The 22,780-nt window shown below is 53.6% G+C and overlaps 1 protein-coding gene across 1 annotated transcript; it reads left to right on the forward strand.

Annotated features, from left to right (window-relative positions):
* Positions 1 to 3,758: 3,758 nt before the first annotated feature.
* Positions 3,759 to 20,245, forward strand: Colgalt1 (collagen beta(1-O)galactosyltransferase 1). The gene is made up of 12 exons (XM_036175951.1): positions 3,759 to 4,169; positions 4,984 to 5,094; positions 5,720 to 5,837; positions 14,005 to 14,139; positions 14,513 to 14,717; positions 15,677 to 15,796; positions 16,484 to 16,560; positions 16,639 to 16,745; positions 17,247 to 17,379; positions 18,136 to 18,263; positions 18,497 to 18,703; positions 18,878 to 20,245. The coding sequence occupies exons 1-12, from the start codon at positions 3,934 to 3,936 to the stop codon at positions 19,143 to 19,145; spliced, it is 1,845 nt and encodes a 614-aa protein (XP_036031844.1). The 5' UTR covers positions 3,759 to 3,933; the 3' UTR covers positions 19,146 to 20,245.
* The last annotated feature ends 2,535 nt before the right edge of the window (positions 20,246 to 22,780 follow it).

Raw genomic sequence — 22,780 nt, forward strand, 5'->3', positions numbered from 1 at the left:
GGGGGCTGAGGCTCAGGTCTGAAATGGAGAGACCGACCCTGGTGGCCAAATTCAGCCACTCCACCCACCATTGCTTCCAAGAACGTTCCAGAGCCGAGTCTTCACCCACGCCATCCTGGTGGACAATGGACAAAGACCCAAGCGTGCGAACTGCTTCTGGCTTTTCAACTGCTGCATCCAACAAAGCGTCATAGATTGTATGTTCCGGCTAGAATTTGTACACTCAAGTTCTGAGCTAGCCTGGGCTGACATAGTAAGACATTGTATAAAAAATAAAAAATAGAAAATCCAAACCTCTGTTGATTTGACACATGTATCCCATTAATTTCTTTCTTTCTTTCTTTCTTTCTTTCTTTCTTTCTTTCTTTCTTTCTTTTTTTTTTTTGGAGCTGAGGACTGAACCCAGGGCCTTATGCTTGCTAGGCAAGCGCTCTACCACTGAGCTAAATCCCCAACCCTATGGGTACTTTTTTTTTCTTTTTCTTTTTTTGTTTTTTCGAGACAGGGTTTCTCTGTAGCTTTGGAGCCTGTCCTGGATTAGTTCTGTAGCCCAGGCTGGCCTCGAACTCACAGAGATCCGCCTGGCTCTGCCTCCCGAGTGCTGGGATTACAGGCGTGCGCCACCACCGCCCGGCTAATTTCGTCTTTTATTACTAAAGTTTCTTTTAAAATGTTTGCTTAACATGAGTGGGCACGTGGCGGTCAGAAGACAACTTTCAGAAGTGAGGTTTTCTCTTTCCATCAAGTGGATCTTAAATATCAAACTCGGGTCATCAAGCTTGGCGGCGAAGCCACCTCGCTGGTCCTCATTTTCACTTTTATCATCTTTGATTTCTAACTGTTTGGATGACTAAATTGAACTTTAAAATGCCAAGAGCCTTATGCTTGATTGGCCAGCCGCGGCGAAGCCCCGCCCCCAGCCCCGCCCGCTGGGGTCCTGGTCCCGGCTTCCGCGCCAGCACCGCCCACCCCGCCCCCGCCCCGTCCCCTCCCGGGTCACGGTCTCCACAGCTGCTTCCGGCGGTTCCAGGGGTTTCCCCGACGCTCTCCTGGGCCCGAGGAAACCCGAGACCCACCAGACCTGCTGAGCCAATCCCCGGCCTCAGCACCCCGACGTTTAGTTTTAAATTTAACTTGCTCATCTTGCATCTCTTTGGCTGCTGCAGACGTTCACCGAAACGCAAGCCTGGCCTGCAAAAGCTAATTCTGGAATCTGGGCGGATGCTGACACACCTTTGAGAGCAGCTGTTAGCTACCCAGGCGGTTCACTTCCTCGGTATGGGATTTCATAAAATCCAACATCGAGCAAGTTAGCCTGCCCTGCCATCCCTTAGAAACGCGGGTCATGCATTCCTTTGTTTTTAATAGGTCTGGATATGCTGTAACCAGGGCTGACCTCAAGCTCCCAGAGATCCTCCTGCCTCAGCTTCCCAGATGTTGGGATTTTAGATGTGTAACCCCACACCTGGTGAAAAGTTAATTGTTTTGTGTGTTTGTTTGTTTAGTTTGAATGGAGTCTCATGTAGCCCAGGCTTCCCTGGACCTATCTGTGCAACTGAGGATGCCTTGACCAGAGAGTTAACAGCTTGATCATCACTGGCTGACTTACTCTTAAGAAATGATGTTAATATGACTAATGAGAATATTCCTCATTAGGATGTGGGGGGAAAAAAACTTGGAAGGACTGGTCAGTGGTGGTACATGCCTTTAATCCCAGCACTCCGGAGGCAGAGGCAAGTGGATCTCTGTGAGTTCAAGCCCAGCCTGGGCTACAGAGTGAGTTCCACGACAGACAGGGCACACAGAGAAACCCTGTCTTGAAAAAGCAAAACAAAACGAAACAACACCCCCCCCACCCCACCCCAAAAAAACTGTAAGGGTTTCTGTGGGTATATGGATAGTGTCTCCAGAGAACCTAGTCAACAAACAGGAGCCTCTGGGTTCTGGCTTCAACCTCACACCCTGTGGAAGTCTCTGAAGTCACTCACTTTACAGAAGCCATGGAGGGAGGGGGCTGGACTTGGAGGCAGCTGGTTGATCCCAGGACCTTCAAATTCAGCAGCTCCTGGGTGAGGCTAGGGACCAGAGAAGCCTGTCACCCCAAACACAGGAGGCGGACACAGAAGGGGCACTGTGACTTCACAGTAAGTGTGGGCCTGTTTCAAAACCAGAAAAAAGGGGCTGGTGAGATGGTTCAGCTGGTAAGGCGCTAACCCCGAAGCCCTTTGTTTCTTCTCTTGGAGTCACATGGAAGGAATGAAAAGAACACCCCCCCACACACACACACAGACACACACAGAGATACATACACACACAGATACACACACACACACACACACACACACAGATACACATACAGACACACAGACACACACAGAGATACACACAGACACACACAAAGATACACACACAGACACAGATACACACAGAGATACACACAGACACACACAGAGATACAGACACACACACAGATACACACACAGACACACACAGAGATACACAGACAGACACACAGACACACACACACACAGACACACAGAGATACACACAGACACACACAGAGATACACACACACAGAGATACAGACACACACAGAGATACACACACACACACACGACACACACAGAGATACACAGACAGACACACAGACACACACAGAGATACAGACACACACAGAGATACACACACACAGACACACAGACACACACAGAGATACACACAGACACACACAGAGATACACACAGACACACACAGATACACACAGACACACACAGAGATACACACAGACACACACAGAGATACACAGACACACACAGAGATACACACAGACAGACACACAGATACACACACACACAGAGATACACACACACACAGATACACACAGATACACACAGATACAGACACACACAGACACACACAGATACAGACACACATAGACACACAGATACAGACACACACAGAGATACAGACACAGACACACACAGAGATACAGACACACACAGATACACACAGACACAGAGATACAGACACACACAGATACACACAGACACACACACAGACATACACATACACACACTGTCCTGACTTCCACATCCCCTCCCCGACACACAAATAAATAAAATTAAAAGGGACAAAATACACTTAGGGAGCTGTAGGTATCATCAGTTAAGACCACTTGTTGCTCTTCCAGAGGGCCAGAGTTCGATTCCCAGCCCCACATGGTGGTTCACACCACCGCGAACTCAATTCTAGCCCATCTGACGCCCTCTTCTGACCTCCATGCATGCACATGGTGTACAGACACATGTGGGCAAAACATCCGTACACACTAGATGAAAAAATGAACAAAACGGGGGGGAGGGGACCACACAAGCCGCGGCACTCTTCCGGAGGTCAGAGGGCAACAGTTTTGGGGTTGGTTGGCTCCTTCCAGAACTCAGGGCGCGCAGTAGAAAGCGCTTTTACCCACTGAGCCATTTCGCTGGCCCCTTAATATGTATGTAATTCAGAAGTAACAAACAAACGGAAATAACCATGTCGCAACCGAGGAAACAGGCTGTCATGGTCCCAACTAGGCGCCTCTGTCCAGAAGCAGAGTAATTTAGAGGGCTCAGGACAGGCGACACTTCCAGGGCGCGGTCACAGGGCGGCTCTGCGCCTTTAAGGTGTGAGCTGGGGGCGGGGCTCCGGAACAGTCCTACAAGCTGACGTCATGCGAGAGGGACGGGGCGGTCGGCGGGAAAGTAGTGTTAACTTTTAAAGGGGCGGCCTTGTCGCGTCCACTCTCCCGACCACTCACAGTACGGCCGGAGAGCCCCTTCCCTTTAAGGAGCGCGTCGTAGGAGGGACTTGGATAGCCCCTCCCCCAGACCCCTTTAAGGAGCAGCCCTGGTCCGCCGGCAGAAAAGCGGCTTAAAGGCGACGCGTGGCGCGATGGCGGCGTTCCCCGGCGGGTTCCGCGCGCTGCGGTTGCTGCTGCCGCTGCTCCTGCTGCTGCTGCTGGGCGGCGCGCACGGCTACTTCCCCGAGGAGCGCTGGAGCCCCGAGTCCCCGCTGCAGGCGCCGCGCGTGCTCATCGCGCTGCTGGCGCGGAACGCGGCGCCCGCGCTGCCGGCCACGCTGGGCGCCCTGGAGCGGCTGCGCCACCCACGGGAGCGCACGGCGTTGTGGTGAGCTGCGGACCTGGGCAACGTGCGCGGGGCCTCGGCTGTGCACTCGGGGGATTAGGCTGTGCACCCGGGGGACCCGATTTTGCACCCGAGGGACGCGATTATGCACTTGGCGGACTCGGCTCTGCCCTGCCGAGACTCAGTTTATGCACCCGAGGGACTTGGCTTTCTACGTGGGGACTTGGGTTATGCACCCAGGGAACTCAGCTATGCACCCGAAGTTTTCGTCCCTATTGCAGCTTGGGACCCGGAGTTACTGCCCCCTTCTGACAGATTCTGAGCTGCTTGCTACCAGCCCTCGCAGCGAGCTGCGACCCTGTAGGACCCCAGACTCCCTTAGAACGGGCCAGGCTTTTGCTTCCAGACCCTTCCGGTGCACTGTGCAGGGCCAGCAGCTTCCAGATCAGGCACCCCAGGCTCGTGCCGGCTGCCACGCTAAGATAAAGTCAACGAACTTAACAGGTTTTCTGCCCCTGTGTGACCTGAGAATGGAGGAAGGGACCCTTCACACAGAGACCCTGGCCTGGGAACTTGACATCCTGACTCAGTTTCCTTTTACATGATTTTTCTTTGTGACAGGGCCTCACAGCAATGTGCTTTCCAAATTAGCAGGCCTCATTCATCTGTGTAGCAGTGAGCTGTGCTGGGCAGTGGGCTGTGCTGGGCAGTGGGCACTGAGCCGGACGGTGCTTTATCCAGGGCTCTGTAGCTGGTGGGGACCGAGCCAGCATGGGAAGCCCCCAGTGCCATCCTGTTGATCCATCTTGCCTTTGTTTCCCTACTTTTCTGACCCACCCTCCCCTTGTGTTCGCAGGGTGGCCACCGATCATAACTCTGACAATACTTCAGCCATCCTTCGAGAGTGGCTGGTGGCAGTGAAGGGTTTGTACCACTCTGTGGAGTGGCGACCAGCCGAGGAACCTAGGTGAGTCTCAAGTCCTCACTGGAGTACCCAAGCCCAAGCTAAGAGCCAGCACGCATGCCCTACCCCCACCCTGGGCGACACCAGCAGATTGCAATCCTCCGGCAGACCTTTGTCCCCACTGCCCTTCACTCCATTGTCCAGCCTTGGACACAAACCCGCCACACCTCCATGGTGGAATTCCTTTGTGTCTGGTGGCCACCAGCTGCTGTGTTCCTGCCTCACTCAGGGTGTTGCCAGCACCCTCTTCTCTAGCTCCATGATGAGTCTGTGTCACTGTAGACCAGGTTGGCCTGGGACTTGCCCTCCTCTTGCCTCGGTCTCCTGAGTGCTGGAATCACAGGTGTCCACCCCCACACACCAGCCTGTGGGTTTGTATCCAGTCATTTTCTGGGCTCTCCTGTTCCTTTTGTGCCCAGAGGCACCTCCATGGCCCCAGGATCTTCCTCTCGAAGAGCTTTCCTTGGTCCTCAGCCTCTGTGGCTCTGGACCCTGCACCTCTTTCCCCAGGCTCTGCTTGGAGCCTTCAGATCGGCTGTATGCCTTATCCTCTGTGACGCCTGCTGTGATCTCTCCCAGGTGTTCCTGGGTGCCCCACCATCCCTACATCACAGCTCCTCTCTCATAGCTCCTACCCAGATGAAGAGGGCCCCAAACACTGGTCTGACTCCCGATACGAGCATGTCATGAAGTTACGCCAAGCGGCTCTGAAGTCGGCTCGGGACATGTGGGCTGATTATATCATGGTGAGTTTCTGAGTGGGAGAGGCTGGGCTGTCCAGAGGAGAGTTAGGAACCATGAGTAACTGCATTGGGCTGCACGGAAAACCTTGTCTCAAAAAAAAAAAAAAGAGGGCAGGGCGCTTGCTGTGCTACTTCAGTGGGTCCCATACCAGCCCCCCAACAGGACAGGTGGCTTTTGTATCCCCTTGGAGTTGGACATTGCATTGTATTTTTTAAAATACATGTTTTAAAGTAAGATTATTTGTGTGTAAAGGGCAGGCGAGGTCAGACGTCAGCTTGCAGGAGTGGTTCTCTCTTCCATTGTGCGGGCCCTGGGATTGGCCTCTTTTGGCTCACTGTGGAGCATCAAGGGACGCCAGCTAGGGGCCTGACTTCCTCTTCCCTGACTTGCAGTATTCTGTAAGGAGGAAGCTTCTGGGGCTGGAGAGCTCAGTGGGTGAGAGCACTGGGCGCCCTTGCAGAGGACCCAGGACCCACTCACAAACAGCCCTCAGGTCCTAAGGGTGCTACTGCCCCCTTCTGACCTGTGTGGGCACTGCACTCACTCACATGCCTGTGGGGAGGGGGGGGGGGAGTGGGGGGGCGTGGGTTTGAACTATTTATTTATTTATTTATTTGTTTTGAGACAGTTTCCCTGTGTGGCCCTGGAAGTTCTGGAGCTCATTCTGTAGACCAGGCTATCCCAGAACTCACAGAGATCCACCTGCCTCTGCTTCCTGAATGTTGGGATTAAAAGTGTACGCGGCCAGCCTGGGCTACAAAGTGAGTTCCAGGACAGGCTCTAAAGCTACACAGAGAAACCCTGTCTCGAAACAAAACAAAACAAAAAAGTGTACGCCACTATGCTCAGCTAGATTAATTTATTTTTATTTTGTGTTCATGGGTGTTTTGTCTACATGTCTGTCTGTGCAGCACATGTGTGCCTGGTACCTGTAGAGGTCAGTAGAGGTGTTACATCCCCCAGAACTGGAGTTACAGATGGTTGTGAGACGCCATGTAGGTGCTGGGAACTGAACCTGGGTCTTCTGTAAGAACAGCTAGTGCTGTAACTGCTGAATCATCTCTTTGGTCCCCAGTGAGTGTGTGTGTGTGTGTGTGTGTGTGTGTGTGTGTGTGTGTGATCAGGCTGAGCGTCCATGGCTCTCTGGCCCCTGTCCTGACAGTTGGTGGATCCAGGCATGTGGCTGGATCTGGCTTGCAGCCCTGAGAGTTGCTGCAGTTGGATTCCAGTGTCTTGTCTGTTCTGTTTGCTGATTGGTTGGTTGCTTGCTGTAAATCCTTGTGTGTGTTTACACTAGCCTGGAACCCATGGTCCTCCTGCCTCAGCCGCCCGATGCTGAGATTGAGGCTTGAGCCCCCCACTTTAACCTGAGTTGGTTTTCCTTGTGCAGTTGCTGAGGTGAACCCAGGTCTCTGGGTTTCACATGTGCTGGGCAGGGCCGGATTCTCCACCTAAGAACAGCTCAGTCCTCGTGCCTCTGCAGGGAACCTGTTTTCACAAGCACAGCAGGAAGGGAGGTCAGAGCTACTGTGAGCTTGGCTGCCTTTGACGCCCCCAATCCCAGGCTCACACCCCAGGAGGGACTCAGTCGGGATATACAAGAGGCAGGGCCCAGCCATGCAGACATGATTTTATTTTGTTTATTTATTTGTGGGTGGTCACATGTTGTCACAACCTCGGCGGGAGGCTGGAGGACTTTGGGGAGTCTGTTGTCTCCCCCATGAACTCAGATGGTCAGGCTTGGATGGAGGGCCGCTGATGATGTCATCCCGGATGCCCGGATCTAGGAGGCCTGTGGGGAAGGCAGGTGACTTCAGCTTGGAGAGTACAAAGAGACCCTAGGAGGAGGAAGGTGGGCCGAGCTCCCGTTTTCCAGAAGTGAAGTATTTGCTGGAGGTCGGAGAGAAATAGTGCGGACCTGGGACATTTCGGGCGTGAGTGACAAAAAGAGATAAAAAGGACGGGACGGGACGGGACTGCTCCCAGGTGTGGTGGAGGAGAAGGTTTACTGTAGATCAAAGGAGAGCATGGGTGGAGGCAGAGACGTGGGAGAGTGGACATGGCCAGGCTGAGCTGGGTAGAGGATGGTTGTGCCAGCCATCCTCTGTAACTACGGCACTGAGGGACGCCGGGAGAACCTGGCAGCCAGGTCCACTTTGAAATGTTAAAAAGGCACCTCAGCTGCGTTGATAATAAATGAATAATAAGAGGCAGAGTAATGTCTTTGACTACTTCCTGTTGGCATCGTAGTCGGGGACCTAAAAAAGCTGCAATGTTGGTCAAGTCAGGAAGAGCAGACTGTTTCTCTCTCTGTCCAGGCTCAGCAGGACCTTCTGGGGCAAGGGACATGCAGGCAGCAGTCTTTAATTGGAAATCTGCTGGGACAGAGGTAAAGTGAAGGAGTTTACGGGGAAGTCTTTTTTTCTTAGGTGTACATTTGATACTTTTTAACCCATGGTCCTGGTAGCCGAGGGAGGGGAGTCCCAAGACCAGGGAGAGAGAAAGATCCCAGTCTCAGGAACAAGGAGGTGGAGAAACAGGTTGTTGGTTGACAGTACTTATCTGGAGTCCATTTGACCTGTGAGAGGTGGGCCCAAGTTGATTCCCTGAAGCTTTCACTAATTTTTAAGTTTAAAAAGAGAAAAGTTTTAGACACAGTAGCATTCCTGCTGTTGTAATCTGTACTGAAATCCACGTGTAGAACAGGCAGTAGATTCTCTGCTTTGAGTCACAGTAAAAGCTTGGGAACCCAAAAGTGATCTTGGTTAAAAGCATGAACAGCTTTCCTCTAGAGTAGATGGGTGTTTTTAGCAGTGAGGAGCATTTCAGAGTCGTAATCTGAGGGGTGTAAGGACCGTGTGTACCTGACGTACTGACTTGCTTTATAGGGCTTCACTTTGAAACATTCCATTCCCACCCGTTAGGTTTCACTTTAAAAAAATGACAATTTTTGAAATGAAGCTCCTTCTAGAATCAAAATAAAACTTTTAAATCATAGATACAGTCCATAGAGACCAGCGACTTTAAATTTTCTAGCAGCTAGGTGGTGAAGAGTGAGAAAAGACGTAAGTGGTCACACATACATCCTAAGTCAGCTGTTCCTAGTAGACAAGCTTTGTCACCACACAAAAATCCATGCCAATCCAAAATATCTTAGAGAACTCTTGTTTTCTTAGTCTAAAAGGCAAGACAGTGGTAAACTAAGGGTTTGGAGGACTGAGAAGTTTTATAATTGTTGCTTTATGCCCTGTGGTCATCTTAAGTTGGGGAAGTCATATGGTACATACCCTTTAACCTTACTTAGTAAAGATGGCTGCCAGCCATGCAGCTGCTTACAACCTGAAGGTCATCAGCCAAGATGGTGGAGAGCCACATGGTTGCTATTTAAGAAATCTGTCAGGGCGATGGTGGCGCATGCCTTTAATCCCAGCACTCGGGAGGCAGAGGCAGGTGGATCTCTTTGAGTTCGAGGCCAGCCTGGTCTACAGAGCGAGTTCCAGGAAAGGCGCAAAGCTACACAGAGAAACCCTGTCTGAAAAAAACAAAAAAACAAAAAAAAAGAAGAAAGCAATCTGCTTTCCTAAACAAGCGTTGAATCTGAGTCACATACACAGTATATTCTAGATAAGAGTTGAATCACATATGTAGGATGTTGTAGCAAATTAAGATTCCCAATCATACAGGTTTCAGCTGTAGCCTTTTGCTGTAAGTTTTAAGCCAAATTTTGTTACAGATTCTGTAACCACACTCAATGAACTTATGAATCAATCCTGGGATAAAGAGCGTTTACACAGCAATCTGAAAAGACTTGAGCAGAGCACAGAGAAATCAGAGAGGCAAAGATTGAAAGTGGAAGTTACATGACCTTGAGAGCTAAGAGACTCTGGGGTCACGTGCTTGTGCGCTGGGAGTCATTACAATCTGCGGGTTTGGAACTCCAGTATGCCATCTCAGGAGACAGCAAAGCTTTAAGAAAATCTGTGTCCGGTGAGCAAGGGAGGAAGGGGCTGAGAGACAAGGGTGGGACGAGCAGGAACTCCCCCCAGGGAGGGATCCAGTATCCCTGAAGCCATGAGGGCAGCTCTTGGGGAGGCAAGGAATGTACTGGAAGGTACTCGCAATGTACCGGCCTAGGAGGGCACCAGGGGAGATAGAGTGGGCAGCTCAAGGGGAAGGGGCCAAGGAAAGGTGGAAGGCCCCAGAGCACGTGGGCAGCTCCTAGGGGAGGTGAAGGAGTCCAGGAAGGGGCTGAGAAGCCACAAGATTCAATCTGGGGCGTCCCTAAGCAGACTGAGATTTGTCCAAGCGAATGTCCCAAGTCAGAGAGGAGAGGCGTCCCTTCCATATGAGGGGGGCCTGGTAAGGGGAGGGAAGCCTCCCGACACACGGTGTGGCTCTCTTAGTAGACGAAGCAGGGAGAGATGGAGGGGAAAGACAAGCGGTTAGAGCCGCAGAGGACACAGCAGCTGGAGAAGTGCACACGTGGTGGGGTCCCCAAGGACATAGCAGGGAGATGCCCACGCGGTGATGGCCCCAAGAGGGGTGTAGCCGGGAGGGAGGAGCTGAGTGGGGAGATGGATGAGGTGGAAAGGAGGGAGAAGCCAGCAGAAGCAAATGGGGGTCACACACCTCAGGAGAGTCAGAGCCGCAGCTGATCGGAGAGGGAACTCATTCATGCTGCTCCCGAGTTTCAGCCCCATGAATGAAAAACAAAAGCCATAAAAAGGAAGGCCATGGCAGCTCCTAGGAATGGAGGACGAGGAGGGTTATTGGAGGTAAAAGGGAGAGCGTAGGCAGAGAGGGTCATCTGAGTCCAGAGTGGACATGACCTGACTGATTTGGGGGAGCCAGGTGCTGCAGCCTGGAGGCCAAAGGTACAAAGGGGCAGGTAACCAAATGTCTGGATTATGTAGGGAAGAGCCTCTGGGGGAGGGGCAGCCCAGCCCCTGGTATGCCTGCCATACCCTGTAACAGATAGGCACTGAGGGATGCTGGGAGAACCTGGCAGCCAGGTCTTCTGTGATGTGTTAAATAAGCACCTCAGCTGCCTGTCCCTGGTTTGAGCTTCTAGAAGCTCCTGGAACCTTGTGGAACCTTTTGGATCCTCCCCGAACAGACACCATGTCCCCTTCCCTGCTTTTGGCTTCTGTGGTTTGAGGTTGGCTCTTCTGCCAACCTGGCTGGATGTCACTGTGACCGTTTACTCAAAGAAGCTTTTTATAGAAAGTTAGAGGTTTTGGTGCTAGGGACTTTGGAGCACTGGACTGTGAAATCACTTCCCTGGCTGCGGGTCTGGTCATTTGGAATTTCAAGTTTAGCCAAACAGCAGGAGAACCAGCTTCTGGGGAACTGACTATCCTTGGCTCCACAGAACCCATTTTTATACACAGTTTACACCTTAGTGAGTCAGTTTCTGAGAACCAAAACCTCTTGTTTGAAGGAACCATCTCCCCAAGCGGTTCTCAGTCAGGAGACCTCTTGGTTTCCAAGTCCTCTCATAACTAAGTTTGGCAAAGGCTCTGAATCCTTCAGGAAGAACTCCGAGAAGAGACAGACAAAAGGTAGCGATCACAAAGGCAGTGCACGGCCCAGGCGCTCACACTCATGTTCAAGCTGGCTGCAGGGCTCTGAGGGACCTCAGGCTACCACTGGTGCTTTCTTCCTCCTCCTCGTCCTCCTCGTCCTCCTCCTCCTCCTCCTTCTTGTCCTCCTCCTCCTCCTCCTCCTCATCCTCATCCTCATCCTCCTCGTCCTCCTCCTCCTTGTCCTCATCCTCCTCCTCCTCGTCCTCCTCCTCCTTCTCGTCCTCTTCCTCCTTGTCCTCATCCTCCTCCTCCTCCTCGTCCTCCTCCTCGTCCTCCTCCTCCTTCTCGTCCTCCTCCTCCTCCTTCTCGTCCTCTTCCTCCTTGTCCTCCCTCTCCTCTTCCTTCTCATCCTCCTCCTTAAATTTTATTTTACATTCATTGGTGTTACAGACAGTTGTGAACTGCCATGTGGCTGCTGGGAATTGAATCCGGGTCCTCTGGAAGAGCAGCCAGTGCTCTTAACCACTGAGCCATCTCTCCAGTCCTAATTTTTTAAAATGTAACTATTCATTGTGTAGCCCTGAATGGCCTGGAACTCTCTCTATAGACCAGGCTGGCCTCAAACTCACAGACCCACCGGCCTCTGCCTCTGAGTGCTAGGATGCAGGCATTCACCATCACACGAGGCTTGCTATTTATTTATGGTTTCTGAGACAGGGTTTCTCTGTGTAGCCCTGGCTGTCCTGGAACTCCCTCTGTAGACCAGGCTGGCCTCAAAGTCAGAGACCCACCGCGGCCTCCCACGGTGTGCCCTGGCACCTGGCGAAGGCTGGCTGTGGCTAGACCTCTTCCTATGGAAACTGTGGGTGTTATGTGTGTGTGTGTGTGTGTTGGGGCAGTGAAGCCCAGCTGCCTGCCGTGAGGTCACTCTGTAGCTATGTGGTTTAACTGAGCTGCAGTTTTCCTAACACCAGATTAACCCGTCAGTGTGTGCAGTTCTTCGGTGGTCAGCCATCACTTTGTACAACAGCCATCTTTCCCTTCAGAACATTCCACCCCTGAGGTGCCCTCTGCCCTCCCTCCTGCCCCATCTGATCTGCTTCCCTCCCTGACTGACATTTCCTGTCCTAGAACCACACGCTCTGTGTCCTGGGTGTCAGGAAACTCAGCCTCAACCTCTTTAGAGCGCGTAGGAGGGCTTTCTTTGTACCACCAGCTCGCTACCAACGACGTGGAGACTTACTATTATGAAAGCTGGGCCTGTAGCTTAGGCTTGTTCCCAGGTAGCTATGATAACTTAAATTAGCCCATTTATAGTAATCTATGTTCTGCCACATGGCTTGTTGCCTCTCTTCAGTACCGTACGTCTATCCTGACTGGCAAGTCTCCCACCTCAGATTCTTTCCCAGAGTTCCTATCTGCCTGAAAGACCCGCCTATCCTCTCCTGCCTAGCTATTGGCTGTTCAGCTCTTTATTAAACCAATCAGAAGGTGCTTTAGACAGGTGAGAGAGAACAGAGACATCTTCACAGTGTACAAAAAGATCAATCATCCTATCATCAGCGAGAATTTGTGTGTCTGTCTTTTTGGGGTCAGAGTAATATTCCAAATTGTAGCCTCCATATAAATGCCTCTGCTCAGGGGCGTTTGTGTATTTCACTTTTTGGTTCCTGTGATAGGTGCCATGTTTGAACCCGTACCTTCCATTCTTTGGGGTTCATTTCCTGGAACGGAAAGTTAGACTTGTCTTTCTCTAACTTTTGGGGTGCTGCCAGGCTTGCCCTGGCTCACATAATATTCCAGTGTTTGCAGGGACTAGGTAGGGCTAGCATTTGATACCAAAGCTCCCAGGGCAGCCACCTCCCTATCTGTGGACACCCCAGGGAGCCATGGAGCCTGGTCCCGAGTGCCAGGGAGGGCAGGTGGCAGTTGATCACAGTGCTCTAAAGAGTCACACAGGGTGAATAGAAGGTGGGTCAGTGGCCAGAGCCATAGAAGAAGGCAGGTCAGTTCCTGGTCAGGTCAGGCTGTGGCTAAAATAGGGGCTGGGCTTGGGATATTGGTGTATGCGTAATCAACTGTGGGACTGCCCCTGTCATTACAGCGCACTGTGGTGGGTGGGGCCCGGGCCTGGCTGCCAGCCACGCTCCCAGCCCTAATGGACAGGGTTTTATTTTTAAATAATAAAGAAAGTAATTATTTCTTTGTGTGTTACTCTGAGTCGGGGCCTCTCTGAAGCTGGAACCCGCTGGCCCAGCTCCTGTTTCCATTCCCCCAGTGCTGAGATCCCTGCCTGCAAGACATAGCTTTCTGCACGGGGCTGGGTGTGCACCAGTCCCTTTTCCACACTGAGCCACACCCAGCTCACGACTCAGTTACTTTTATTGTCATCTTTAATGTGTATAAATGGATGATTTGCCCACATGTGTGTCTGTGCACCACATGCCTGCCTGGTGCCCAGGGCCAGGAGAGGGCGTCAGATCCCCTGTGGGAGCTGGGAACCAAACCCGGGTCCTCTGCAAGAGCGGCCGGTGCTCTTCACTGCTGAGGCGTCTCTGCAGCCCACAGAGGTGCTGAGAGGCTCCACGGGATGTCCATACCTCCAGCTGGGCCTGGTCATGCTGACAGCAGGTACCTTGTGCAGTTTGTGGACAGTGACAACTTGATCACCAACCCTGATACTCTGAGTCTCCTCATGGCTGAGAACAAGACGGTGGTGGCCCCGATGCTGGACTCCCGCGCAGCATACTCCAACTTCTGGTGTGGGATGACTTCCCAGGTAGGTGGGGACCGAGACAGACAGACACCATCAGGGTGGGGTCTGCAGGTGTCCCCAACCCCTTCATTACTGAGGTTGAAGCAAGAGCAGAGAGAGACTGGCCCAAATTCACATGGTGACTGGCAAGGAATGGCTGTTCCGGGAGGGACCTTCAGGCGTGGCTCAATCCAGGTGTTCCAGCAGACTCGGGCATCTGGGGAGGGACTTCAGCGGACCCAGCCATGTCCACTATGGTTGGGTAATCACAGTAGGGAGCTGCAGGAGGCCACATGGCTCTTGGGGATGCCTGCTGTAGCTGGATGCAGGCATCAGGGTGTGTACCCCACTGTGGGCTCCAGCACCTCCCCGACCACCACCCCAACCCCCACCGCAGGGCTACTACAAACGCACCCCTGCCTACATCCCCATCCGAAAGCGAGACCGCAGAGGCTGCTTTGCGGTTCCCATGGTGCACTCCACCTTCCTCATTGACCTGCGTAAGACCGCGTCCAAGAGCCTGGCCTTCTACCCACCACACCCTGACTACACCTGGTCTTTTGATGACATCATCGTCTTTGCCTTCTCCTGCAAGCAGGCAGGTAAGTGAGGCCGGGCGTCCAGTGGCTGTGTGGGTTCAAACTGCACAGGTCCAAGAACAGAAGTGCAGAGTGCAGATGCCCTGGTCACAGCTGTATTCCGAAGGTCCTGCTGCAGCCCTGGGACACAGTGTCTGCAGCATGGCTGCCTGGACCAGCCTTATCCCCAGCTCCTTGAGATGCATTGACCACCAGCTGAGCCTCCTCAGTCTGCACAGCGTTCACTTCCTTGTGTATTAACACCACAGCTCACAGGTGGAAGTCAGAGGTCCGCCTGCAGACATCAGCTCTCTCCACTGTGGTTCTGGGGATGGAGCGAAGATCTTTTTTTTTTTTAAAGATTTATTTATTTGTTATGTTTACAGTGTTCTGTTTGCATGTATCCCTGCAGGCCAGAAGAGGGCACCAGATCTCATTACAGATGGTTGTGAGCCACCATGTGGTTGCTGGGAATTGAACTCGGGACCTCTGGAAGAACAGTCAGTGCGCTTAACCTCTGAGCCATCTCTCCGGCCCGGAGCGAAGATCTTTAGACGTGGTGGCGCACACCTTTAATCCCAGCACTCAGAGGCAGAGGCAGGCGGATCTCTGAGGCCAGCCTCACTCTACAGAGCGAGTTCCAGGGCAGCCAGGGCTACACAGAGAAACCCTGTCTCGGAAAACCTAGAGAGAGATAGGGAGGGAGGAAGAGGAGGATCTGCCTCTTGTGAGTGCCCCTCAACTGTGGCGCCCTGACCGCTGAGAGCCTGATTCCACTTTTGTTTTGTTTTTTTTTTTTTGAACACTCACAAATCAATCAGCTTTTACGTTTTTGAAGAATGAACCAAAATCTGAAATCAAGAATAGTACATTTTGCTTCTGTTGAGGGACAGGTCTGCAGCTCGCCGTTACGCTGCCTCCATCCTGAGCACTGGGATGACGGGCATGCGTGCGCCATGCTGCCTCCCCTCTTGTCCTCCCAGAGGTGCAGATGTACGTGTGTAACAAGGAGGTGTACGGTTTCCTGCCTGTTCCGCTGCGCGCGCACAGCAGCCTGCAGGATGAGGCGGAGAGCTTCATGCATGTGCAGCTGGAGGTCATGGGTGAGTCTCCTTGGGCCAAGGCCTCGGCTGTCACATGCGCCCCACGAACAGAATGGGTGCTGCTGGGTGACAGTCCTGTTAATGGACCCATCAAGGGATGGGTCGCGGGCCAGCCTGGGCTACAGCTTTAAACCCCAGCTAAAAGACTGATCCTATTTTGCAGTGAAGTCAGGAGGGTTGGTACACCCATGTAGCATTTAGGGGGACACATTTGGGGTGACAGCAGCCAGTGTGAGCCTCACTGTATTTCTGTAAAGCTTCTGAGCATGTGACTGAGGAGAGCAGGGCTAGAGTGTTCAAATCATCACACATACACTTCTGCGATAATTCTGCAGTAGATATTGAGCACCTGCTGTATACCAAGCTCTGTGCTGCGTACTGGGAGTACAGTGTGAGTGGACAGACCCCACATTCCTTCCAAGATGTTAGAGATGGAGTTAAGAGCAGGGACTGTACCCTGGATCCAAGGCCTGACACTGTGGGGCTGGAAGAGGATCCTGACCAGAGGCCTGGAGGTGGCCCCTGGGGTGTCATAGCTGAGGTCTAGTTTGCTCTGGGCAGGAGTGTGGCATGGGCCACTTGGGAGCTGGTGCCAACAGCTGAGATGGGAGCATAGTCCAGTTGTACTGGGAGTTTGGAGGGCATGGGGTCCAGCGACCCCAGCGACCCCTGCTTTCTTCCCCTCAGTGAAACACCCGCCAGTGCAGCTCTCCCGATTCATCTCAGCACCCAGCAAGACTCCAGACAAGATGGGCTTCGACGAGGTGGGTCGGGTCCTCCCTCCCCCACCCGGGAGGGGAGGCAGCTGCCTGACCTGGGGCTCACTGAGGCTTTGGCCACAGGTCTTCATGATCAACCTGAAGCGGAGGCGAGACCGGCGGGAACGCATGCTGCGGGCCCTGCAGGAGCAGGAGATCGACTGTCGGCTGGTGGAGGCTGTGGACGGCAAGTATGTCGTGTGTGTGTGTGTGTGTGTGTGTGCATGTGTGTGTGCTTTTGTGTGCATGTATGTGCATGCATGTGCATGCATGTGTGTGCACGTGTGCTTGTACATACCGAGATATGGAGGGGATGGAGCCAACTCTGGCAGATCCTCGGTGCAGCCAGGAAAGCAGGAAGGCTTCTCATCCTTGCACAGGCTGCCATGCTCTTGAACAAAGTGAGGTGGGGTGGGATGGGTGGTGGACTCACACCCAGCCGGGTGGGGGCATTCACAGGTGGGCAGAGGTTGGTCAGTAGACAGAGCTGCTTCTGCGGAACCTTTTACCTCATCCCTCCCCATCCCCATCCCCATCCCCCTTCTCTCCCTCCTCCCCATCCCCCTTCTCTCCCTCCTCCCCATCCCCCTTCTCTCCCTCCTCCCCATCCCCCTTCTCTCCCTCCTCCCCATCCCCCTTGCTTTTTCCCCGTCCTTGCCCTCCCTACTGTACCCCTCCCCCTGGACCCGCAGAGCCATGAACACCAGCCAGGTGGAGGCCCTGGGCATCCAGATGCTGCCCGGCTATCGGGACCCCTACCACGGGCGGCCACTCACCAAGGGAGAGCTGGGCTGCTTCCTCAGTCACTACAGCATCTGGAAGGAGGTGGGTGTCGCAGTGAGGTACCCGGCTTGCCCCCCTCAGTCTCCTCACAGCTTAGGTCAGACCCAGAAGCCCAGGGAGGGACTGTGGCCCCCATGCTGCCGCCTGCACACCGCAGCAGGACCTGTGGCTGTCGTGTGAGCTCTTCATGGGGGCGGCCGCTTGCACAGATGCAGATGTGGGCTGGGGAGTGGAGGCCTGCAAGTGAGGCTGTGATCCCCAGTGAGACCTCTGCGCTCCAGCCCGACTCTGCTGCCTGTTTGGATAGACGTGATGGCCTCTGCCATTAGTACCGCTGGGCCGTGTGTTAGGGAACAGCAGGTGGTGATGTGCCGTGATGTCACTTGAGAACCAAACTTGGGACCTGCAAATTGGAAGCTGGATGGGTTAAGTGTTGACCCCAGATGGTGAGGTGCAGGAAAAGGGGCGCCTGGATGCCCAAAGTAATGGGTGCTTGTGTGGGCCACCCTTCTTTACTGAAGTTCCTCATGGGCAATCTGTTAGCTCCACTGGATGACGGTGAAGCCTCCCAGAGCAGGGGCATCCTAGACCGAGGGGAGGGTGAGGACCTGCTTGTTGTTTCCAAGAGGAAGGTTTCTTGATGTCACAGGCAAAGGTCCTGGGGCAGGAAGAGCCAGCAAGTGGGAGAAGAGAGACGTGGCAGGCAAACAGCTAGTTGTGGAGGGTCGGGGTGCACATTTCCTTCCTCACCAGCGGCTCGGGCTGGGTCTTTGTGGCTCGGCGGGCCTCCTCCTGCAGGTGGTAGACCGGGGACTGGGGAAGTCGCTGGTGTTTGAGGACGATCTACGTTTTGAGATTTTCTTCAAGAGACGTCTCATGAACCTCATGCGGGATGTGGAGAGCGAGGGGCTGGACTGGGACCTCATGTGAGTTGGGGTTGGTGGAGTGGGTGGAGATGGGACATCGGCCTGGGGATTGCCAGGGCTCAGGGCACAGCCCGGGGCTTAGGGACGGGGCCTGGAGGATATCAGAGATCTGCTCTCTGTTGGATTGACGTGGTTCCTGTCCAGCTTCCCCGTGCCCGGTCCTGTTCCTGATGTCTGGGTAGCGTTCTCTGGAAGGTGGGGGCACGTAACAAGTCTGCGGCTCTTCACTTCAGCTACGTGGGCCGGAAGCGCATGCAGGTCGAGCACCCTGAAAAGGCTGTGCCTCGTGTGAGGAACCTTGTGGAGGCTGATTACTCCTACTGGACGCTAGCCTATGTGATCTCCCAGCAAGGAGCTCGCAAACTGCTTGGTGCCAAGCCACTGACGAAAATGCTGCCGGTTGACGAGTTCCTGCCTGTCATGTTTGACAAGCACCCAGTGTAAGGAGTCTGGGGGTGTTTAGGGGGGTTGGGTGGCGGTCTGTGGAAGATCAGGGCAGGGGACTGCTGGGCTCTGGGGCTGGGGGCAGTGGGATAAGTCCTAGTGGACTTGAAGGATGGTCTGTTTCTGGCGCCTTGGTCTCCATCTCCCCGTGTGTCTCCTGTCTCTCCTAGGTCAGAATATAAGACTCATTTCTCTCCCCGCAACCTGCGCGCCTTCTCCGTGGAGCCCCTCCTCATCTATCCTACACACTACACGGGGGACGATGGGTATGTGAGTGACACAGAGACCTCGGTTGTATGGAATAACGAGCAGGTTAAGACTGATTGGGACCGAGCCAAGTCCCAGAAGATGCGCGAACAGCAAGCGCTGAGCCGCGAGGCCAAGAACTCAGATGTGCTCCAGTCCCCCCTGGACAGCGCTGCTCGGGACGAGCTCTGAGGCAGCTGGCAAAGAGCCAAAGCGACCACCAGGGGCCTAGCCGTCACACAGCTGCCCGGACTCGAGGGCCACCTGGGCAGACCGCAGCGGGCTCCGCAGCGGGTGGTTTTCATGTGTTCTTGCTCAGCCGCTACTTGCTCATTGGCAGCGTTAATGGAGTGCTTACTGTATGCCTGCGAACAGGGCTGGGCACTGGGAAACTGGGCAGGAACAGGCCAAGTCCGTTGTGTCACCGTGAAGGAAGGTTGCTTAGAGTGTCAAAGAGGAGGAATGATCCCCCATCAGCGATGGAGTTGACCATCAGGCATTTCTTGATCAAATTGAGTCAGATATTAGGGATACATACTCACTTTTAAATCTGTTGGAGTCTTTATTGAGGGCATACTGTGTATTGGGCACCATTCTTAGCTCTGGGAATACTGAAATAAGAAAAAATTCAGCATGCCAAGCACCTGCTAATGCCGGTGTCGGGCACCACTGAGTTGAGTGCCTACTGTGTGTCGCTCACGGTGCTGGGGAGGTCCCCCTGGTGCTCACCCCTTTAGAGGGCAGGCTCGGCTTACGGTAGAGTGAGTCAGCACTGTTCACCTCATGTGCCGGGCTGCATGCCGAGTACAAGGATGGAGGGGGAACAAAATTCATTTCTTCATGTCACAAGCATTTATTGAGCACCTACGGTGTGCCAGGCCTCGAGGACTCCCAGTTGAGTTGAGGAATACCCACCCTTCAACCTGTCTGTAGAGGACAGCATCTCCCACCTGTCCAGAGGGAGGTTGCTCTCCTCACACTTGACTGCTGGGTTTCAGGGTACTCGTGGCCTTACAAGCCCCCCTGGAGGGGGCATCATGGGAGCGGGGGCTCCCTTGCCCATCCCTGGCTTCCATAGCTTTTCCCTGCTCTTGTGATTTGGGGCCTTGACGTGGCCCAGCTGCGTTGGGGTGTTCCTCTTGGCCTTGGCAGTGTTTCCCCACAGGGCCGGGGGTTTGCTGTGCCTTCAAAGCCAAATCGAATGTCAGTGGGCAGCAGGTTTCGCTTGCCTGCTCAGATCTTGGTAACTTGCTCACATTCATATTAAATACTCCTGGTTGGTTTTCACTGAAGCCTGTGGTCTTGCTGCCCTGAGTCCCTGGCCCTGCCAGTCAAGATTTGGGGGGACAGCGGGCCTTGGATGCGTGTGTTATACAGACTACTGAGTACTTTAAGGTATGGGTCAGGATGTATTGGGAATCCCATGTCCCTCCCACCCCATAAAGCACCCCTAGGAGCGTCTGGTGGATTGTTCAAGATGCTGTGGGGGCCATCGCAGCCTGTTTCCAAGAAGACAGACACCATATTGTTTGGATTATCAGAGTTCAGGGAAGGAACCTGCCAAAGGGTAACCGCGGGTGCTGTGGACCTGGACAAGGAGCTGGGTCCTTGGTCCCGTGACAGAACTGGGCCAAAGCAGCACGAAGAGGCAGGAACCCTGAGGACCTGCCGGCCAGTGGCTCCGCCTTCTGCTCAGCCTAGGCACGCCTACCCAGGGGGGGTGCCATTCCTGTTGGGCAGGACCCTCCCTTGTCAGCTGTAAATCAAGAACGTGCCCTACAGACATGGCCACGGGCATCACCCTGAGTAGAAATGACTGTTGGCTGGTGGAGCTGACAGCTAGAGACAGGACAGAGACACTCCTGCACCAAGTGCTAGGACTGGTCAAATCCCACCAGTCCTCAGGGTCCTGTGGCTCCAGCTGGGGTCTGTAAGCTGTCACAGATGCTTGTGACCACCGCACTGTGGACAAGACCCGCCACAGCTGGAGTGTGCGCACACAAGTCTCCAGCTCAGCCACAGCCTAGTCTCCTGGTGTCAGTCAACAGCTGCTTAGTTCGTGTGCTTTATTTAGTGTTTGGGTTTGGGCAGTGCACATGATACAGTGGAGGTCAGAAGACAGTTCCCTGGAGTCTTCTACCGTGTGTGGGTCCCCAGGATTGAACTCAGTCTTGGCAGCAAGCACCTTTACTTCCTGGGTCCTCGCTGAGGCTGTCAAAGGGGCACAAGATGCCAGCCAGCACCCTAGCACTTTTTCTTCCTTTCTTTCTTTTTTAATGTTAATAAAATATTTTTTACAGAGACCAAAAAGTCAGAATAGTGCAAAACATCTCAACACCATGCACTCATGAACACTTCCCGGGTGTTTTGTTTTGAACACATGTCCCAAGTTACAGATTGACTGAGAAATTAGGGTTTCTTGGAAGATGCTGGACTAACGGGGTGGACCTTAAAAACCCTCCCAAAAAACAGGAAAGGAAAACAAAACAAAACAAAACAACGCTTGGATTCCACATTTGCAGTCACATGCTAAGAAGGCTAGTGGAGGGCTCCCTGGGCTGCACAGCAGGGGCTGGGGGCAGGAACTTTCTGGGGTACAGGGGACCTTCCTGTCACCTGCACTACCAACAGTGTCAACCCAACTCACTCTAAAACAAAAGGCAAAGAGGAGGGAAGGTGGGTCCCTAGAGCCAGCTTTGGTCCTGAAAGATGCTGGGGGTGGGCGGGGCCAGACCGGACCCCCCCCTGGCTCCACCCCCAGCGAGGCCCCCCTTTGGACCCAATAGGTCTGAGGTCCCAGCTGAGAGAAGTCCCGAGGAGTTCTGGGTGCATTTATTTTTTTTTGTTTTTGTTTTTGCATGTCTGATAGGGCAGGCAAGGTGATAGGCCTTGAGGCCCAAGAGGAACCGGGGTGCAGAGGGCGCCCCTCGAGTGCCTCCTTCCAGACTGGGGCGAGCTGACTGAAGGGCCTTTGTAATTTTTCAGGGTTGGGGATGGAACCCAGAACAGTGCATGCCTGGCAGGTGTTGACCACGTCCCGCTGCCTCACTGAGGGATTCTTAGTAGGGCATCGATGAGCCTGGACCCCGGATCTTTTCAACTGCTCCGCCCGCCCCTCCTCTGCCTTCCCTGGTCCTGTCCCTCCTGTGAGCGGGGTTGTGGCTCTTTCCAGCCTCATAAACTTCCTGCCGCAGCCCTTCTCCAATCGTCCCTGACCTGTGGAGTCAGGAATGCGCTCCAGTGTGTTCTAATGAAGGATCCAGGAGCCTGGGTCTGCCGAGGGAGGCCGTGGGAACGCAGACCGGCAGCCCTGGAGGAACTTCCTTGCTGGACATTGCTGTGTCAGGGACGGTCCTGAGATCAGCCTGCCCCCCTGCCCTGTCTCCATCTACTGTGTCCTGGGGCTCAGCCTGGACACCCGCTATGTATGTTGGGGGGGTCTGTCAGGATGGGGGAAACTGTAAAGACAAACATGCGTGTGGATGTGGGGTCACATGCAGACCCCTCAGCCACTCAGCACAATCCAAGTCTCAGCCTGGAGTTGAGGAGACACAGAGCCAGGTACACACCCCAGTGACATCAGGGCCAAGTCGGAGAAGGGGGCAAGAAGCTGGGAAGTCCTTGAAAAATTGCTTTTGTACCGGAGGGGATTTTTGTGTTTGGTGTTTAAAGGTGAATAGGAGGGGTCTCTGGGAGAATAAAAGGGAATCTCAAACAGTCCTGGCAGAGAGATTCTCTCTAACTCCTTCTCTCTCTCTCTCTCTCTCTCTCTGTTCTGGCCCCAGAATGTTGAGGGAACTACACAATGGACTGTTCTGACACCCAGG

The sequence above is a fragment of the Onychomys torridus genome, unplaced genomic scaffold (genome assembly GCF_903995425.1).
Source record: "Onychomys torridus unplaced genomic scaffold, mOncTor1.1, whole genome shotgun sequence".
NCBI classification, from domain to species: Eukaryota; Metazoa; Chordata; class Mammalia; order Rodentia; family Cricetidae; genus Onychomys; species Onychomys torridus.